At 46.9% G+C, this 13,827-nt stretch overlaps 1 protein-coding gene across 2 annotated transcripts in view; it reads right to left on the bottom strand.

The window, feature by feature from the left end:
- LAMA3 (laminin subunit alpha 3) overlaps positions 1–13,827 on the bottom strand; it is a 254,743-nt gene that overhangs the window by 2,167 nt on the left and 238,749 nt on the right. For both annotated transcript variants that reach the window (XM_047793935.1, XM_047793936.1), the window contains 6 exons: positions 11,762–11,931; positions 6,790–6,973; positions 5,921–6,061; positions 3,100–3,259; positions 2,842–2,972; positions 961–1,054 (listed from right to left, as the gene is read on the bottom strand). In XM_047793935.1, the coding sequence (XP_047649891.1) occupies positions 961–1,054; positions 2,842–2,972; positions 3,100–3,259; positions 5,921–6,061; positions 6,790–6,973; positions 11,762–11,931 (880 nt within the window). The remainder of the gene's footprint in view (positions 1–960; positions 1,055–2,841; positions 2,973–3,099; positions 3,260–5,920; positions 6,062–6,789; positions 6,974–11,761; positions 11,932–13,827) is intronic.

The following is a 13,827-nucleotide window of genomic DNA, read 5'->3' as shown; positions in this document are numbered from 1 at the left end:
TTAAGCCAGTAGAGGTTAACATACCTCCAAATTAACATACACAAGTTACTTGTAAAATAGCAGATCTGATTTTTTTTTTTTTTGGTCTTTTTAGGGCCACATGTTTGGCATATGGAAGTTCCCAGGATAGGGGTTGAATTGGAGCTATAGCTGCTAGCCTACACCACAGCCATAGCAACACCAGATCCTAGCTGCATCTTCCACCTACACCATAGCTCATGGCAGTGACAGATCCTTAACCCACCGAGCAAGGCCCGGGATCAAACCTGTGTCCTCATGGATGCTAGTTAGATTTGTTTCGGCTGAGCCACGACGGGAACTCCTAGCAGATCTGATTTGAGAGACTAAGCTTGTTCTCCTCCAGCTGGTTTGTCTAAATTATGTGCATTTAATATTAAACGATTGTTAAAAAAATAACCCAACAATTTGGACTTTCACAATAGTAAGAGCAAGCATTTACTGAGCACTTAGTGTATACTGGACACCACTAAGCACCTTACATGCGTTAAGTCATTAATTTTCACTCTTCTGGGAAGAGTACACTATTTTTATCTCCATTGCGCAGATGAGGAAACTGAAGGTAGAGAGTCATCAAGTAGCTTGCCCAAGGTGTCTCAGGTAAGTCCTGGAACTGAGATTTGACCTCTATTTTTTTTTTTTTTAACTTCAGAGCTAAAACCAAAGTTACAATATTATGCTACCTTGAAAACAAACATAGCTTATCAGTTCGTTGGGCTAAAAAAACAAAAACAAAACCAACTCAGTGTGTTCTAGAGAACAGGAGTCACAGATTGCATAATTAGGGTTGGACTTGAGAATGGACACATTCCTACCACGTGAACCAGATGGGCTGACCCTGGACAGACCCTGATAAATGGATGAACTGAGGCTGCATTGGGGACATTCAAGTCTGCAGGGAAAGGGAGACTGTTTCAGTATGTGAACAACAGGATGTCATACCTGCCACTGAATGCCACTGTCCGTCACACAGAGACTGTTTTGGGGTGACTGATGTCAAGATCCCACCAGCCTCACTGCTCACAGAAACCGTGACCTGCAACACACATACATTCTTCTATTTCCTTCAGAAAGGCAGATGGAGCCAACTTCCCCTGCCATCTTCCCTTCCCCACCCTTGCGTCCTGGCCCCCCAGGAGCACTTGAAATATAGGGACCCCCTCCCACACAGAGGTCAAGGCTTTGCAAGAATCTCTCTGCTGCATCCCTTCCAGGCAAGTGAGCTGCAACCCTAGGGCCCTGCCTGAAGTTGCTGCCAAAGGTAAAGAGTCTTTCTCTCTGATTCTCAACCCTGCTCCCATCAGACCCAGCTCAAAGGTTACTGATTAGCATCCAAAATCTGCTTTAGTTATTAGTCTTTGACAGTAGTTCTGTTTAGAAGGACCCATAAAATTTGGAAGGCAAAGATGTTGCCTGAAGACTACACACTGCTGCTAGGGGCAGCCAATTACCGTAATTCCATGAAAGTGGGACTATCAGGGGGTTCTCAGCCAAGGAAGTCAGCAAGCTAACCGACTGAATTGGTACTGGGCACATGTCAGGGGTCAGGCCCTCAACGTGCTATTGTGTTGAAACCCACATTCCCACTCTGGGCCAGGATTCTCCAAGGGCTAAATTAAGGTCAGTGAAATGAGAAGACTAAAATAAGCATGAGGATAAATAATTTCCATTTAATTTGCATGTCCCCAGAGTATGCAGCCTCTTCTCAGACAATTTTCAAGCTAAACAGTGTCACTGCTGTGAGGAAGGTTATCAGGTCTTGATTTTGTTTTGGGGGGGATTATTTTCTCTTCAGAAGCTTTCATGGGAGACACTCCCCAACCCCTCCCCTGAAAAGCCAGCCTTGTCTGAACCCACCATGAAGCATCGTTAACTGGCTTCTCTGGTCCAGCAGAGGCCTGCTCAGAGTTAAAGCAGCAATTTAAATATAAAGTGTTCTGGGAGTTTTGTCTCTTTTGTTTTGCTCAGAGAGTTTTCCCTCATGTTTAATAAACGGCAGAAGGAAGGAGGTGAAAGAAAATGGCATGTTATCCATCTTGGCCTCGAGACCTTAACTAAGAGAGACGTCCTGGAAGAATGTGGTTTTAAAGAGACTTTTTTGGAAAGGAAAGAGATAAAAAGTGGGGCTGGAAAGAAGATACTGAGGAGGCCCATGAGTCACGGGAAAGAGGAAGCAGAAGCAGCACACGGCTGAAGGAGGAATCCATGGAAAGCAAAAGGTCTGCTGGGTGGGGATCTGGTGGCCAGTTTGCTGCGGGGACCAGAAAAGCTGGTGAGTGGGGTAAAAAGGATACGGAGAATCTGAAACTGACCCAGCCAACACAGGGCCATGGACATGAGTGTGACATGGTGTAGACAGCTGATGAGAAGGTCTGTCCTATGAATTCTGGTACTGCCCTCGTGACCAAAAACAGAGATGTGACAAGGATGAAGGGGAGGTGAGAAAAATGAACCTTTACTGAGTATACGACAGCTTCTCTTCTCTTGACAAAAGCCCTTACACATGTGCATTATTCTCTACATTTTAAAGATAAAGAGAGTGTGAAAGAGGTTACAACCCTAGGGCCAGATAACTAAGTGATGCAGCTGGACTTCAGCCCAGCTTGTTTGAGTATGCCCAATTTGAAAAATGAAGAAGAGAAAACAGGATGACCAAACCACCTGCTAAAGGAAAATGGCACGTTAGCCCTCAAGTCCCGTCTCTTAAATACAAGATTGGATTCCACTCTCCACCACAACTTCACCTACCATGGTCTCCAGGAATGGAATCCGGTTCGAATATAAACTCACATACCCCTCCCAGGTCATCAGATGGCTACGCACCTTCCCTGCCTCCAAATAAACACACAAGTGCTCCCCGGGTTGACTTCCGATGTGAATGAGGATTCCAGTGAGACTTCTTGGGCGAATGCTGAAGACGAGCTTAAACTCGGGCCCCAGGAACACAGAGTTAGCTTTCACAAGAAAAATAAATAAGTAAACAAACAAATAAATAGTTAAAACATCAGAATTCAAGAAAAAGGAGCTAGCTCTTCAGAACCAAAGCTATAAAGATACTCGGTCGTCCAGACTGCTCCTTACCTAGGATGACATGCCCTCCTTCTTGGGAAAAATAAATGCCTTTCTCCAAAGAGCCACCCAAGCAGGGAGACACCCCCAAGCTTGCAGAAGGGGTCTCCAGAGGCTTCAGATCCAACTGAAAGTTCCTCAGGCATCCCACAAAGCTGTTTTGGGGGAGGCTCTGCAACCAAGCAGAAGAGAAAGCCAACTTCATTACCTGCAACTCCCACAAATGCACAGGTAGCCAAGGTTAAGAGCAGGGCCTTGTCCATAAAAGTGGGGGAAGGAGGGAAGATTCATTCTTCCTGCTTCTGAGACTCTGGTGGGCTTGATTATTCCATTCTGCCTCCCCGCCCCCACTGCAGTGTCAAAAAACCTGGGTACCAGATGTCTGGTGGGTCCTCAAAGTTTGAAGGTGCTTCAACCAAGTGATGTGTACGCAGAGGGCAAGGATGATGGCCATCGCTATCCAGCATAGAAACAAGGGCACAGAGGGTGATTTGACCCTGGATCACTCAACCAGAGTTGTGATGGCGGAAATTTCCAGCATGCTGTTCACGGATGGCACCATCTCATTGCAGGTGCAAACTACTCCTTCGGGTTTCATGAGCCCATGTGACAGCTTAACACAGGGCAGCTGACTGAAAAAAGAGGCCAAAACATTCCCAAAATAATAAAGTGTAAAAAAAGCTCCCTACATTGTGGGGCCTGGTGTACCACCACCAAGGCGCAAATGCCACAGGGTTACGATAAGACACAGGGTGCAGCATCAGTGGGATTACGTGGAGCCCTGCCCGTGGCTCCCTAAAGCTGGCCTGAAACAAGGGCTCCTCACCGGGGTCCCGGGGATAAGCTTCTGGGGTTCTGTGAGCCCTTAAGTTATATGCCAGAAGTTCTATGCATTTTCCTGGGGAGAGGGACTGTTAACTTTCATGAAATTCTCAGAAAAGTTAATAAAACCACTCGATAAAATCCTTCAACTCTCTTCTGGAGTAACTGGCTTTAGGACTCTGGAATCCCACCCAACAGATGCAAGATGATGATTGTAAGAGTACAGTGGTATTAGAGATGCATGGAGTGTCAGCATCAACAAAGTACTGGTTGCACCTCCTATGCAATTTTCAGTTTCTTAAGATTTGCCACTGCAGAGTTCCCACTGTGGCTCAGGGGGTTAAGAAGTGTCCAAGGGGATGCAGGTTCAATCCCTGGCCTCATTCAGTGGATTAATGATCTGGCGTTGCCGCGAGCTGGGGCATAGCTCGCAGATGCAGCTTCAATCTGGTGTTGCTGTGGCTGTGGTGTAGGCTGGCAGCTGCAGCTCAGATTTAACCCCTAGCCTGGGAACTTCCATATGCTGCAGGTATAGCCCTAAACAGCAAAAAAAAAATTCATGTACAGTCAAGAGCTCAGACTATCCAGGATAGGCCATGACCTAACAGAGAACCCCTAAAGACTGGCTGCAGGCTTTGGTAGTTGGAGATGGTCACTGGTGACTGGATGATGCTTTCCCTTTGAAAGGCTGTGGAGGAGGGTAATCCAGTGGTTTGTACCCTCAAGTTGAAGGAAGGCTGTAAGAGAGCTTTGCTTGTGAAGGATATTTTCAGTGGGGTGCTCCTAGTTGTCTCAGATATGAGACATTGAGTGTGATTTATCCAAGTCAAAAGAGCATCCGAATCGTGCCCCTGAGTAGCTGCCCCATCCTGTGATTTCTCTGAGAGGGAAACAGGCTCAGAGGTTGCAGGAAAATAAACACTGGAAGTTCCCATTGTGGTTCAGCATGTTATGAGCCTGACTGGTATCCATGAGGATGTGGGTTCGATCCCTGGCCTCATTCAGTGGGTTAAGGATCTGATGTTGCCATTAGCTGTGGTGTAGGTTGCAGACGTGGCTTGGATCTGGCATTGCTGTGGCTGCGGTGTAGGCCTGCAGCTATAACTCCAATTTGGCCCCTAGCCTGGGAACCTCCATATGCTGCAGGGGCAGCCCTAAAAAAAAGCAAAAAGAAAACAAAGAAAGGAAAACACTGAGTATTCTCTTCAGCAATTAATATGTTGTATATTATTTGTGTAATAGATAACATGATACATATACTATGTTATATATTATTTATGATACATACATAAAAGTTATTCTATACACTCAAGTAAAGCAATACTTTATGACTTGCTGGGGCCTTGGCCCAAACCCTAGTACAAAACTCAAGTGGGCCAGGCTGAGCCCTGTTGGAGACACCATGGCCAAGGCTAGGTGAGCCTGACCGCCTAGAATCTATGTGGCAGAAGTGACTGACTTTGTCTATACCCATTTCTGGTCCAGATTTGAGTCTCAGACCTTCCTCCCCTGCTGCGAGCACACGTCACACCAGAATGGGCACCAGCTGAGAGGGAAGGGACCCCAGGGGCTGAGCATCTGGCAGCGTATTTAGGAGAGGACAGTTCCTAGACCTGAGCTGTTGATGGGGCCATCTGACTTCACTTTGGGAAGGCAAAAAAGGCAAGTCAGGGAGAAGAGTGACAGGTGAGTTCGGCCACCCCATGTAGCCCAGGTGGGACATGCGCTCACAGAGCTCAGCCCGGAGCCCTGGTCCCAGTGGAGCTTTTGAACTTGGCAAGCCCAGGTACGTGCCCGCCTTCTTGGAGACAGGCAAACTTGTGATTTTTTCCCTTAGTGCAAATTTTCCCCTAATTTGGTTGTTGAGATAAATTTTATTTAGTCACCAAATAACATGAAAACACAGACTCAGTTAAAATAAAGTACTTTGATATTCTTGAATACCTTATATAATTATAGTGATTATATGGTAAATTGTTCTCCTCTAAGGCCCTGAAGCATAACTACTTACCTTTGATTTCCCTGATGGAGAGGCTCCCAGGTAAACTGGTGCTCTGAGGCTGATGGTGGAATTTCCAGGCAAACTGCCCTCCCGGGCCCTCAGACCATCCATAACCAAGCGTCCCCTTCCTCCATCATGCCCAAACACCACCTTCAGGGTAAAGAATATAAGCAGATCATATTTTTCCCTTTGACAACTGGCATGGTAGTTTATTAGTGGTCACAGGAAATTTTTTTAAAGTTGTTTTTCTGTTCCTTCAAGTAGCTTTAAAAAGCAGATTTTTCTCCTTAGTACTGTCACCACCATCATCATTTTGGGAGATTATGTTAGGGATTAAGCAGAGTGAGCTCAAAACAGGAAGGAGAAAAGAGTTCTCAAAAATGCGCAAAAATTATAACTGACCTGGGTATGTACACAAAAGACAAATAACGGAAGAAACAAAGGATCATAAACAAACATCCATGCAACAAAGAGGGAGGAAGAGATTGTGTAGAGCTGAGACGGCTGCGGGTCCTTCCACCTGTGCTATGGAGAAGGCATTCCAAACGCAGAGAGGAGCCTAGAGACTGGGAAATTGTCCCAAAGGAGAGAAATGGACCAGGGGACAGAGTTGGGAGCAGGTAAGGGGAGTGGGCAGCCCAGGGAGGCGAGGGAGGCACTGAACAAGCAGGGAGGAAAGCTCGCCCTGGCATTCAGGATGGCATCTGTGCATGGTGCATGCAGGAGTTGCTGGGGCTGAGATGCTGGGCGCTCTGTGCCTCCAGCCACATAAGCTCTCCCAGTGCCTGTGCCTGGGAGAACACTGAGACGCCTATCTTCAGCTACTGGGCAGTGAACTTGGCCCCAGCTGGAGGATATAGGGCAGCCCCAGCTCTCACCGTGTGCCACTTCCCATCATTGCACCTCTCCTTGCTTTTGAGCTTCAGTTTTTTTCCTTCTGCCCCCAGTGCAAAGACCAGACGTCCTTTCGAAAGATAAAGAGCCATAAAGGAGGTCTTAGTGCCAGTGTAAAACACGAGTCCCCTGGACGACGTTGTCTGCAAGTCCACAGCAAACTGTGACCTGTGGAGGACAGAAAGCAAAAGGCAAAGAAAGAAAATAAGAGATTTTTAGTATTTCTCCAAATCGCCAAAGCTGGGAGAAGGGGTGAGGAGCAAACCCCCACAACCCCATTATTTCAACGAATAAACCTGGGCATGTACGGATTGAACAGCCTACCTTGGGGAATTTTCAAAAGCCATTACATTCCAGCTGTTAGAAGTTTTGTGGTTTAATTTCCTTACTGTGTTGGGGAATAAGAGGAAATGTTATGGCAAACTTAGCTAGTGGCGTAAATCCCAGATGTGGCAAGAGGGAAGATGCCTTACTAAAAAAAAAAAAAAAAAAAATCTATGTCTTAGAAAATTATGGTAAAATATACATAACATTTACCCTAGTTTACTTTTTTTTTTTTTTTTTTGGCTGGGGCCAGGGATTGAATCTGAGCTGCAGCTTCAACCTACACCACAGCTGTGGCAATGCCAGATCCTAACCCACTGAGCTGGGCCAGGGTTTGAACCCACACTGCCACAGAGACAACACCGGATCACTAACCCACTGTGCCCCATGGGAAATCCCTCTTATCCAGTTTTAAGAGTAGAGTTCAGTAGTGTTAATTAAACATTCACATTACTGTGCTTCTCACTGCCAGGACTCTTTTCATCTTGCAAAACTGGAACTCTTTACATATTAAACATTTCTGCATTGCCTCCTCCCCTAGCCCAAGGCAACTACCTTTCTACTTTCTATCTCTATACATTTTTTATTTTATTTATTTATTTTTTTTGCTTTTTAGGGCCATACCTGCAGCATATGGAGGTTCCCAGGCTAGGACTCCAATTGGAGCTACAGCTGCTGGCCTACACCACAGCCACAGCAACTCAGGATCCAAGCTATGTCTGCAACCTACACCACAGCTCAGGGCAATGCCGGATCCTTAACCCACTGAGTGAGGTCAGGGATAGAACCTGCGTCCTCATGGATGGTAGTTAGAGTCGTTTCCACTGAGCCATGACAGGAACTCCCCTGTGTCTATAAATTTGACCATTCTAGGTGCTTCATATATGTGGAGTTATACAATATTTGTCTTTTTGAGACTGGCTTATTTCACTTAGCAGCCTTGACTTTTTAAATCCAGTGAACATACTTCCTATTTTGTGTACAGGCAGGGAAGCTGTGAAAAGTCAGGAGACAACTTTAATAACAAGGATTTGATTTAAGCATCAGCTAAATATTTTCTTTCTCTAAGACATATTTAACACAGAAGCACAGAAGTACACCCTTAGGGTGTACTTAATATCCCACCTATGATGGGACAGGAATTAAGCAAGCATCATGCAGTAAAATCAGAGAATGAGAGTTAATGTTCCCTTAGCATGATGGCTACATATCATAGGCATGTATAGCTAAGCAAGCTTGACTTTCTATGAAAACTCACATCTGTCCATCCATTTATTCATTCACTCAATGAACATTTAATATGTGAGTAGTAGGTATAAGACCCTGTGGTGGGCGCTGGGAATGCAGCCATGGATGTTTCATTCCTTGAGATGTTTATGGTGTGTAGCACTGAGGGGGCATCTAAAACTGCACCAGGAAAAGGTGATGGGAGATGCAAGTGTCAATAGGCTGTCATCGCCCACTCCTTGGGGTTTCTAAGTGCACACCAGAGAGAGAGCACCACTTGAAGCTGCATCCCTGGTGCCTGGTACACAGTAGGTGCTCAAGAAATAGTTCCTGAATTGAATTAAATGGTAAATGGAAAACGTGGAGGTGGAATCAGGACATGGAAGAAATAATTACGCTGCTACATCCCTTTGCTTTTTTAATACTGTGAGGCTGAGCAAACACAGAGATGCATGTGAATTCTTCAGATTTGCAGGCTTCCTTGAGGGTAACAGTTTCTTCAAAACAAAAAAGAATCCTCTTTTTGTGAAATTAAACCAACCAGATGGTGACACTGCTCAATATTTCTCTCTGTGTATCTGTGTGTTCGGGTGGACATTTGAATAACAAGGGTTAGCCAGTTTAAGGAGGACATTAGAACTTGCTAAGAGTTAGAGTACTTTACATATGTGGGCTTGGTTAGTAGACTTGACATTTGCTTTCCAGAATTATTTCTCGAAGCAATTTTGTTTCTGAAAAGACTAACTGACTAACACCCAAAAAAGACATCAGTAGATTCAAATCCTGGCATAAGATACTGTAGCCCTCTTCATTGCTGAAAGATGGAAGCATTAGGCAGAGAGCAAAGGAGCATTTGTTTTTTTGTTTTGTTTTTGCTTTTTAGGGCTGCACCCCTGGCATATGGAGGTTCCCAGGGTAGGGGGTGAATCGGAGTTGTAGCTGCTGGCCTACATCACAGCCACAGCAACACCACAGCCATAGCAATGCAGGATTCGAGCTGCGTCTGCAACCTAGACCACAGCTCACAGCAATGCTGAATCCTTAACCCACTGAGCAAGGCTAGGGATAGAACCTGCCTCCTCATGGATATTGGTTGGATTTGTTAGCCGCTAAGCCATGACGGGAACTCCCAAAGGTGTGTTTTTATACATTCACCAAGAAGTTAAAATAGCGGTACAGGGTTTTACAGGAGAGGCAAAAAATTGCTAGAATAGAAATCATAAAGAGAACAAAAGAATAGCCCAAATCTTGTAACATCTTGAAATATATTCTGATTGCTACCATGTTTGGGACTAAAACAATTTAAAAATTATACTTACTAAGGATTATTATTTTCACTTTCCCTTTAAGAATGTTACTTTTGCGGTTTATTATATATAATTCAGTGCTGGACGACAAGATGCTGCCGTCAAATCATCAGAAGCAGCTGGATAAGCCACCACAGTGAATGTGCTGAGAGGGAAGATGCCAGAGAGAAAGGGGCCATAGAGGAGGGGCAGGGGGAAGCTAGAGAAGCCACAGAGCCAGAGAGGCGGGATGAGGGGAGCTGGGAAAGGACAGTCAGGAGCATCTGCAGGGAGGCTGATGTCATTAAGGTCAGCTTGACCAAGAGAGCAGTGATGGGGAGAGGGGTAGCCCCGGCAGGCTGAGTGCCAAAAGGGTCTCCAATTCTGCTACCTGGGTGTCTGCCTCCATCTCCCAGGAGCACAGTGTCAGCAAATCAGGGGTGGCCACCATCTCCACTGGGTCTACTGGAGACGCAGAGCTGCTGGCCTAGGCAATGTCCTTCAGAAGCCATCACCGCCCCTCCTTCCCGCCTTCACATCTGCCGTGACTCACGCACTTGCTCAATGAGTGGCCTCTGAGGGTCAGCTCATTAGAAGCCATTACCTCTCCTCCCTGTAAAGCATCATCCACCCCAGGTAACTGGTGAGAAAATTGAGGTTCAAAGAGATAGAGCAATTTGTGCAAGCATGTGAGAAAGGTGTCATTATGCCAAGTTTATGGAGAGGACGCTGAGGCTTAGAAAAGCTGAACTGCAGCCTATGGTAGCCGTGGAGCTGCGCTCAGAGCTCCCATCAGGAGACCCTGCTGCAGGGGCACGGCGGCCTGGCAGCCTCTACGTGCCACACTCCTGGAACTTCAGTGGCACCCCAGTGACTCCCAAACAAGACCGAGCTCAGGAGCGGCACCAGAGGTGGGCCATTTATGCCCAGCACTGGATTCTTCCGCGGAGTGATCTTTGCTTGCCCCGCCCCATCGCCTGCCTAACTTCCTGGGTGCTTTCCGCAGTCTGAGTTCTTCCTACCCCTCCTGTCTTCCCCCTCCTCTCATCTGCACTGTCTCAGAGGAAGGCTCTCTCCACCAGCTCCTGTGCCCCTCTTTGCTTCCACAGGAACAATAACTCTCCTGCACAGCTAATCCCATTTTGACACCTGCATCCCCAGGACTCAAACTGAGTGTGTGGCCCAAGGTCACATACAGCAAGTGGCTGAGTGGGTGAAATGAAAGCCAACGTCTTGGAGTTCCCCTCCTGGCTCAGTGGTTAACGAATCTGACTAGGAACCCTGAGGTTGTGGGTTTGATCCCTGGCCTCGCTCAGTGGGTTAAGGATCTGGTGTTGCCCCGAGTTGTGGTATAGATCGCAGGCACAGCTCGGATCCCTCCTTGCTATGGCTGTGGCATAGGCCAGCAGCTACAGCTCCAATTCCACCCCTAGCCTGGGAACCTCCGTATGCTGCAGGAGTGACCCTAGAAGAGGCAAAAAGACTAAAAAAAAAAAAAAAAAAAGCCAACGTTTAAAGCCAGGACTTTTTGATTCCTGGGCAATCCAGCCTCTGTAGATAAGTCATCAAGCAATTTTGGGCACCTTTTTATTTATGCCTCCTTCAAACCACATGCAAATGACAAGCCTTGTTTTTCTACCTTTTTTTTCTGACACAGTATCTCTGCTCCAGCCCTCCTCCCCACAAAGAGATGCAATGTGTTAGCACAAAAAGTCCAAATGTGTTCTCTAAAAATGATGCATCTGGCACCGAGTCTTCCTGACAGAATGATTTTCCTCTGACTATAGAATGCAGGAGAGGAAAGGTGATTTATCATAGAAATAAATAGCAGCTTTGGAAAGAAATATCAGCCTTATTTTTAGAACACCGTCAATTATAAGCCAGAGCTGAGCTGATTGTTTCAGCCTCAGAGCAGCAGGCATCACGTGTGCCTTCCAGCTGTGGGGAGGGAACAGGCTTGGGCAGCCAGGCTCTGTGTCCTGGGCAAGCCAGCACCTCTTTTCACAAATGTGGTGGTGTCCCCTTCATTAGTGACAGGTGCCTGGGGTCATGCCAGCTAGCTTGCCCTAGGGGAGAATCATAGTCAGATTGAGTTGATTTGGGGCAGAAAAATGAATACCTGGGTTTTGGCAGCTCCTGCGGAAGTATGAATAGCAAGTGGCTGGTGGGACTGTCCCCAAACCTGAGGGCTCCATGGCTGGCCTTGGCCCCTGGAGATGGTGGGCAAGACTGGGCATCTCCCCACACCTTCAAGCTCCTCGAAGAGGCTGCTGCTGTGTCTCGCAACGGCTGTGTGGGAAAGAAGCAAAAAATCAGGACAGCTAATTATCAGTGGGGGGGGGGCAGGGGCAGGAGTGGAAAATGCCTTGCTAAATGCCTTGTTCAATTTTAACTTCTGATCCTGAGACTGAATGCAGTAGAGATGAATGCGTCCTGTTATTTTCAACTGCACAAGTCCGAACAGGCGGCTGGTACACATCCAGACCGTCTCCCCTCCAGGGAGCCTAGGGAGAACCAAGTGTCCCTTAAGAGAGTCAGCATGTAGCCAGCAGCACCAAGGCCTGCATAACCAGCTAGTGGGACCTGGAGCCGCCATCCTGCCACTCCCCCTGGGGTCACTTGGGCTTTTGCAGCAGGGCCTTGAAAGGACCCAGAGAGCAGGACACAGAAGGTGTAGGGGGGACAAGAGCCTGTCTCCACTTTCATCGGAATTGACCCATGCACCGACGTCTATCCTGAACCGGATGATGCTTTTAACTTTTTAATAGGAAGGAGTTTTGATGGAGAAAAACAGCCACAATAAATATCAAATGTGACTAGAAAAGTTGTTGGAAGGAACTGAGACTCGCCACCCCTTCCCCTTCTTTTCCTGGCAGCAAAGCCCAGATTTCAAAGACGTGCCCAAGTCTCTCCCACAGGGATCAGGGCTTGGCTGGACTCTCCATTCATGGAAGTGAATGATGGGAATTCACCCTGCTAACAGCTGGTTCAGGCATGAACATGTGACACCCTCCTGGCCAATGAGCCTTAAGAGGCATCAAGGGGCAGGGCCTCTGGAAAACATTCCTTTCTAAAGGAGAGAAAAAGCCTGCAGATCAGTGGTTCTAGTGTGGGCACTGCTCCTTGAGGATAGATAGGCCAGAACTGTGCCGAATGGAGCCAGGATGGCTGTGGGGAATCAGAGCCCAGCCTCCAGCTTACCCATCCTCGAACTGTCTCTTCATGTGACACTGTAGATCCCTGCAGAGGGTTAAGCCCTAGCAGTTGAAGTCTTCCTAACAAATTCACATTCCTTCAGGATCGGGTTTTCCAATTTCACCTGATTCCTGGATAGAGTGCTCAGGATGCAGACTTGATACCACTTATTTATTAATATATATTAATAATATTATGATACATTTATTGATATATATAATAATAATATTATTAAAACACTCCATTCTTGCACACAGCTGAATGGAGATGTATGATCACCAGGAAGTTAAGTGAATTGCTTAAAATCACAGCCAGACCTGGGTCTTCCAGGAACTTCCTTCCGGGGGCTCACACCAGCTAGGCCCACTCCCTCCCTGAATGATTCTGTGTGTCAGCCAGTAACATCGAGATGATCAGTTTTCATAGATACTCTCTGCCACCAAGTCTTCCTAAATTCTCCTAATGGCACCATCATCCTTCAAGGCACCCAGGTCATCACTGACGCCCGCCCCCTGGCCTCTTGCACAAGCTGTTTCCATGTCTTACGATTGGTCTTTGAGACAAATTTTGTTTCTACTCCTTCTCTTTCAACTCTGGTCCCTCCACCCTGAAAGTCAGGCCTGTGACCCTCTTGCCTGGATCTTTCCAGTACTTTGCCAGTTTGACTCCATGTCTCTAGAACTTTCCTAGATCAAACCATCCCATGGGTGGCTGGCAGTTTATTAAATTTTTTTTTTTTTTTTTGCTTTTTGCTTTTTAGGGCCACACATGTGACATATGGAAGTTCCTAGGCTAGGGGTCGAATCAGAGCTACAGCTTCGGGCCTACACCACAGCCACGGCAACACGGGATCCGAGCCGCGTCTGCAACCTACACCACAGCTCATGGCAACACCAGATCCTTAACCCACTGAGCGAGGCCAGGGATCAAACCCACATCCTCATGAATCCTAGTCGGGTTCATTACTGCTGAGCCGCAACAGGAACTCCC

This window comes from Phacochoerus africanus, chromosome 8 (genome assembly GCF_016906955.1).
Source record: "Phacochoerus africanus isolate WHEZ1 chromosome 8, ROS_Pafr_v1, whole genome shotgun sequence".
NCBI classification, from domain to species: domain Eukaryota; kingdom Metazoa; phylum Chordata; class Mammalia; order Artiodactyla; family Suidae; genus Phacochoerus; species Phacochoerus africanus.
This window is presented reverse-complemented; position numbering and strand designations above follow the sequence as displayed.